General features: G+C 36.6%; 1 protein-coding gene across 4 annotated transcripts in view; it reads left to right on the top strand.

The window, feature by feature from the left end:
* LOC106869128 (probable E3 ubiquitin-protein ligase HERC4) overlaps positions 1-7,323 on the top strand; it is a 99,900-nt gene that overhangs the window by 58,694 nt on the left and 33,883 nt on the right. For all 4 annotated transcript variants that reach the window (XM_014914692.2, XM_014914691.2, XM_014914693.2 and 1 more), the window contains exons 4-5: positions 3,872-3,948; positions 7,084-7,273. In XM_014914692.2, the coding sequence (XP_014770178.1) occupies positions 3,872-3,948; positions 7,084-7,273 (267 nt within the window). The remainder of the gene's footprint in view (positions 1-3,871; positions 3,949-7,083; positions 7,274-7,323) is intronic.

The following is a 7,323-nucleotide window of genomic DNA, read 5'->3' as shown; positions in this document are numbered from 1 at the left end:
CTTCATCTTCAAGGCTGAAATCTCCACTTTTGAATTTTGCAAACCATCTTTTGCAAGTTCTTTCATTCAAGCATTCTTTCCCATAAACTGAGTGTATGTTTTGAGTCGCTTCGGCTGCAGAGTTTCCTTTTTAGTACTCATAAAGCATTATGTGCCTCAAATGCTCTTTGGATACTCCCATGTTAGAAAGGATTTTAATCAAAGAAATTTCAATTCTATTATTCTGTAAAATAATATTTAATTAGTTTAAATGTACACAAATGCATAAAAATAATTTTTAATTCCATTAGACATTCTAAACTAGTATTAAATTTCATTCAATTTTAAAAAAGGTAAAATCGGACAGAACTTATGGGATGACCTGATAATATGAAGGGTATTTTCATAAAGCTAACTAGGAAGAAATATTTGAAGAAAAATCAAAATTAGTCAAGGAGCAAACTTCAGATATGTCTTGGACCTTACTGAATGAATCCCTAAGAAAATTTGTACAATTGTTGGTGTATGAAAATAGAATTGTTTGCCAGTTCATAATTGAGACATACTACATTAGCCAGGTAAGGTGGAGTAAGCCTTTTACAGTGAAATTTGGATTTAAAGCCATGTGGTTACAGATGCAGGCATAGCTATGTGGTTGAGAAGTTTGCTTCCCAACCCCATGGTTTCAGGGACAGTCCCATTACATGGCACTCTGGCAAGTGTTCTCCAATATAGCCCATTGTGTTTGTTTGTGTCTCCTTGTCTTCACATTGTGTGATTGTTGTAAATGAATGTCATTCATTTCCAGTATTCTGTGAAAACAAGTCTGGCCATAGAGAATTATTACCTCACTTGGAAATGGGTAAGAATTGACAAGGATGGTATCTAACCATAGAAAAACTGCCTCAATAAACTCCATCTGTCCCATACAAACATGGAAAAGTAGTAGTTAAAATGATGATGATGATGATGATGATGATGTGGTCAATAGTCTACACCTTAACCTCACAGTCATTGTTTCGCTTTATAATAATGCCTATCAGTCACAAGGTCATAAATTTGGAAGGTGGAGTTTTGCACTAAATTGACTAGTGCTTTTATTGATCTCTAGAAGGTTTGAAAGGTAAAGTTAACCACAGTGAAATTTGAACATAGATATAAAGAGTTGGGATAAATACTGCAAGGCATTTTTTGTCTAACACACTAATAATTTTATCCATCCTGCCCTGTTGTATCTCTTGATAAAGTGATAGTATGTTGTCAACTTAATGTGACAGTCCCATGGAAGGGAAGAATGCTACTGTTATTTAGCCCTAGGAAACACCGTTTCCTGTTGGACTTAACACATTTCCTGTGTCTTTATGTTTTCAAAATCGAGTTAAGCATCTCCACCCAGCAAAGCCAACATCCAGAGACTAGTTTCAAAATCATTGCTCATCATCAGTCTGGAGTAGCATGGCCTGCTAGCTGTCGATGCCTATCCGCCTTTGAAAACATATATATTTCAAGTGAAATACATTCACTGATTTTTTAAAATAGAAATAATACATTTCTAAATCTCTGAGAGCATGAGCAATGACTCGGAAACTAGTCTCTGGATGCTGGCTTTGCTGAGTAGAGGTGCTTATCTCTACTTTAAAAATATAAGGACACAGGAAATGGTGTTTCCTAGGGATAAATAACAGTAGTATTCTTCCCTTTCATGGGACTGTCACATTAAGTTGACAACATACTATCACTTCATTTTGAAATTGTTTGAAAGCCTGTTGGATGGACTATATCTATAATTCTGAGGACCATCACACTGATTCTCCTTCAGAATTACATTAGCAGTACACATTTTAAAGTACAGTAACTTATTCCACATCTTGTATAAAGAACTATATCTTATAAGGCTGTCTCAAAGGTAGAATGCATCTGTAACAAGTAATCACATGGGTTGAATGTAAGTCTATCCTGGAGCATCTGCATGTGCAAGCATGCAACGTACACATCACGTCTTTTAGTCAAGAGGGAAGGTAATGCACATGACACTTTAGAGGGCCTCTAAGACTGGTTAGAGGGTGTGAGGAAGGTATCCTTAAACTGAAGACCTGGCCCAAATGCTTGCAACAGAGTGAACTTTGAATATGAACTCAGAACATAAAGAGACAGAACAAATTCCACTGGGCATCCTGACCAATGTTCTTACAGTTTCCACCAACTAACCTAGTTCTATTTTATTACCCCCCCCCCTCCTCCTTGATTGAAAAGTAAAGTGACCTTCATGAGATTTGAACTCAGAACACAGCTGGAACAAATACAATAAGGCATATTTATATATGGTTTCTTTATTGTAGTTTAATTAATAATGTTAGTGTTTAATCCTTCCTAGAATTAAGATTGAATGAATTTGGTGATATCTAAGGTATGTTTGTTCCCAAACAAAACTTATTTTAGTGCTGTTGACACTGCCAGATTGAATGGTACTGCTCAGGTGTCAAAACCATAGTGATATATTCGTGGGGCAGCTGATGATGGAGGTGTGTTGGATTGTTGGTATGGCTGTTATTGTATGTGTGTTTTATAAGACATCCATTTGATGTATATACATATATAATATACATATATAATATACATATATGCTGTGATAAAAGCACCTGGTACACTCTTTAAAGTAGTTAACATTAAGAAGGGTATCATCATCATCATTTAACATCCATTTTCTATGCTAGCATGGGTTGGATGGTTTGGCTGAAAACTGGTAAGCTGGAGAGCTGCACCAGGTTCCCTATCTGATTTAGCAAGGTTTCTACAGCTGGATGCCTTTCCTAATGCCAGCCACTCCATTGATCTAACATCAGCATCAGCCATGACTACAGTCTCACTTGGTTTGAGAGGTCTACACAAGCACGGTATATCGCCAAAGGTCTCAGTCACTTGTCACTGCCTCCATGAGGCCCAACACTCAAACAGTGCCTTTTATGTGCCAGTCGCATAGTACTGACATCAACCACGACTATGATTTCACTCGGCTCAACAGGTCTTCACAAGCACATAATATTGCCCAACAATTGAAGGTTACTTTTAACAGGCCAGTTACGTGACACTGGCATTGGCCACAACTACAATCTCACTTGGCTTGACGGGTCTTCTCAAGCACGGCATATTGCCAAAGGTTTCAGTCAGTTGTCATTGCCTCCATGAGGCCCAACATTCGAAGATCATGCTTCACCACCTCGTCCCATGCCTTCCTGGGTCTACCTCTTCTACAGGTATCCTCCACCGTTAGAGTGCAACACTTCACACAGCTATCATCATCCATATGCATCACATGACCATATCGGCGCAGTCATCTCTCTTGCACACCTCATCTGATGCTTCTTATGCCCAACTTTCCTCTCAGGATGTTCACACTGTTGTGCATGCACACTGACATTACTAGCTTCATTTCTTACAAGTCTATGCATGTCCTCAGCAGTCACAGCCCATGTTTCACTGCTATGTAGCATGGTTGTTCGCACATAGGCATCATATAGTGTGCCTTTCACTCTCGAGCTGTATCAAGCTGTAGAAACCATGCCAAAGCAGACATTGGGATTCAGCACAGTACTCTGGCTCCGAGTTCCTGTTTAACCATCCAACGTCTGCTATCACGAAAAAGGAATGTTAAATTGTGATGGTGATAAACACACATTTATACATACACATAGAAAAGAGATAGCAGGTTTCGAAATATCTGCTTTCAATGGCTTTGACTCACAATAATTTCCAACATCCTTCATACACACCATTCGCCACATCTGTTTGTATCTATTCTGTGTCAGATTTCAATGAAAGGTGGTGTCTGTAAATTAAAAGTGCAAAAACATTGAAACTGAGAAATGAAATGGTGTCTGTTCTAATATTTCAGATTAGTGAAAGAACTAGCCTTGCACACTGTGATACAAATAACCTGTGGAGCTTACCACTGTATAGCCCTCACTGACAGTAAGTAATCTTTACAGTCTCTTCTCTTTTTTTAAAAATCTTTGTATTAACAGCTAAGCAGTCTGGTGAATCCATAATCTCTTTTTGTAGCACTTGTAGAATTTGAATTCAGCAATGCAAAACTAATAATTTGCTGACCAGTTGTAAAGTGTTATTCTTTTATTCTTTTACTTGTTTCAGTCATTTGACTGTGGCCATGCTGGAGCACCACCTTAAAGGGATTTTATAATTGAAGAATTCAACCCCAGGACTTATTCTTTGTAAGCTTAGTACTTATTCTATCGGTCTCTTTTGCCGAACCACTAAATTACAGGGATGTAAGCGATGGTGGGGGGACAAACATAGACATAAAGCCACACACATAAATATATACATACACGACAGGCTTCTTTCAGTTTCCGTCTACCAAATCCACTCGCAAGGCTTTGGTCAGCCCATGGCTATAGTAAAAGATACTTGCCCAAGGTGCCATATAGTGGGACTTGAACCCAGAACCATGTGGTTGGAAAGCAAGCTTCTTACCATACAGCCACACCTGTTCTTGCTCATTCTTCTGATTTTTACATCTATTTATTTTTTTTCCTCTTCAGTTCTCATGTTTCTTCATCATCTGCTAGAAAAAAAAGCAGACATGTCAAGCTTTATTTTGTTAGGTGTGGGTATCACAACCTTACAATAATCAGTTTCTTTACAGTGTGGAGTGGGTGCTGCTCATCTTGCTACCAGCCCTAGAGAGGTCAGCAGTAGGCATAAAGAACCCACTCTACTTTTGCCCTCATTGCTTCCTGCAAAATTTACGTCATACTCTGTTTGTTCTGTTTTCAGCAGGTATTTTGTGGCTGGATGCCTTTCTATCACCACTTTTAGACCATGGACTGGATATATTTTATCATCTCATGGCTTTAGAAACTGTCACTGGCCTAGTTTGAGTGACATTAAGTAGTAACCTTTAGAGAAAGAGAAAAAAATGAAAAAAAGAATTTTCTCTGTCACCATTGTTAACTCTTGTATCAGTCTAAACTTGGAAATGTTTCCTCTTATTTAGGAAGTTCCAGTAATTCTTATCTCAGAGTTTCACCCTATCCTATCACCATTGTCAGCATACAATGAGCATTTAAAAATAATGCTGACTAACTCAGTGATAAGAATTTTGTTTTATTACTGCTGTCGATTAATGCAAGTGAGTGACACTTTTCTATTAGCTTTGTAGGATAGGATGTGAACTATAAAATATTTGGATCTTTGGTCAGTCTTCCAACACTATTAATTCAGTTAATAGCAACTCGTATATCCCAGCCACAATAAAAATTAGATGAAAACTGCGGATGAGGAAAATCTAAAACTCTGTGTGTAAGGGTAAGCTTGTATAATACAGTTCTGTATTTAAGAGATGAGGAATTATGTACATTAATTACATTATTTACATTTGATGAGTATTTGTCCATGATATATTCGTCGCAGATGGATATTTGTAAATAATGTAAATAAGCTTGTGGAGACAAGGCGAAAAAATTTTACAAAACTATTTCTGCTGGCAACTGAGATTTTCTCTCTGGGCAAATGACTGATTATATGATGTTTGTGGGCCAGATGTGTTAACTATAGAGAATATGCAAAAGCTGAATAAAATTGAAGCAAACATGCTTCATTAGATATATCATTCCAGTGTTTACAAACAGTTGAAAACGTGTGATCTGAGAGAAAAAAAAGAGCATTAGAGGACTCAACTATTGTGTTCAAGTTCAAGAGAGAAAACCACTGTTACAAACATGTGATACATATGAAAGACTAGGTTGGACACCAAACAGACAAACTAAGTAAATAAATGGTTAGGTTACCTAAAGCTATGAGTTTGTTATGTTAAAGTAGACACACTTGGGAAGTGATGGCCTTTTGCCTATAGTTATAAAACACTCATAATTATGCTCTACAACTAGGTGGTTCAGGACAGAGGATAGAAAATACAGTTCTATATTTAAGAAATGAGGAATTATGTACATTATTTACATTTGACAGATATTTGTCCTCTTCTTGTTTGTTGTTAACACGTTTCAGCTGATATACCCTCCAGCCTTCATCAGGTGTCTTGGGGAAATTTCAAACTTGGGTTCGAACCTGATGAAGGCTGGAGGGTATATCAGCTGAAATGTTGTGTTAACAACAAAGAAGATGAGGACAAATATCTGTCAAATGTAAATAATGTAAGAGGATAGAAAAGGCCATGTTTCCAATTTTGATATTACTGTTTTGGAATGTGTTTACATACACTCACACTCAGCCCTAATGTATTTTTCATCTCGTGTTGGGGAACATTGGAGAGGGTCTTAAGAAATTGACCATATTTAATTCTCTTGTCTATGTGATTCACCTTCTTTTACCCTTGACTCAACATTCCTTTGCTAAATTAACTCTAGCATTCAAACCAGCCATTCTAAAAATAAACTATCACATCATTGAAATCTTGAAGTTATGACAATGCGTGATTAATTTATAGCTATGTGAACAAATAAGCATTACATTTATTAGAATAATCTAAATGTCAAAGGATTAAACTTGGTTGAATTTTTCCTCCTCCTCCTCCAATTGTTGTCCATTATACAACTTTTGACCCTACCTTTTGCACCACTTGGTGTGTGACAACAAGTAGTTTAGCTTCTTTTTTCTTAATTTGTGAACTGCAAAAATTTAATCTACAACTACTATCTGATACTGCCCTGTGTAGTGTCAAATAAAAGAGCACCAATTTAATATTGCTTTTAAATAAGTTTTAATCAAAGACTAATCATATATGGAAATTATAACTCTGACTTGAAACAAGAGAAACAGCGACTGCTTTATCGAGTGAAGAATTTTCTACTAAAAGTGCTAAAATCACTTTTCATTTGACTTAAACATTTTTACAAGAGTCTGTAAAATATATTACAGCATGCTTGTTATTCAATCTCAAGTTAGGTGCTATATTGAACTTTTGCGATTTTAACTGTAGTATTTATCCCTGCAAGGTATATAGTTAGTTTGCTTAAAATGACTAATAATGCAATTTACATTAAATTCTTACCAGTTAATTAACAACTGATATATTAAAATACATGATTTAAAGTTTTTTTTTTTTGTTTATTTCTTTTTTCTGTAAAGTTGGAGATGTTTGGTGTTGGGGAGCCAATAATCACGGACAACTAGGCGTGGGAATGAACTCTGAACAATGTGATAGACCGCGGCATTTAATATGTCTACGTGGAATACCTGTGGCTCAAATTGCTGCAGGCAATTACCATAGTTTTATTATGTCAAAATCAGGAGCAATCTTTGGGTGGGGAAGAAACAGGTGAGTTATGCTGCTAGTGTTTTATTTTTCTACCCCATTTGTATTCATGA

The sequence above is a fragment of the Octopus bimaculoides genome, chromosome 5 (assembly GCF_001194135.2).
Source record: "Octopus bimaculoides isolate UCB-OBI-ISO-001 chromosome 5, ASM119413v2, whole genome shotgun sequence".
NCBI lineage: Eukaryota > Metazoa > Mollusca > Cephalopoda > Octopoda > Octopodidae > Octopus > Octopus bimaculoides.
Note: the sequence above shows the minus strand (reverse complement) of the source record. Positions and strands in the feature narration are given on the sequence as shown.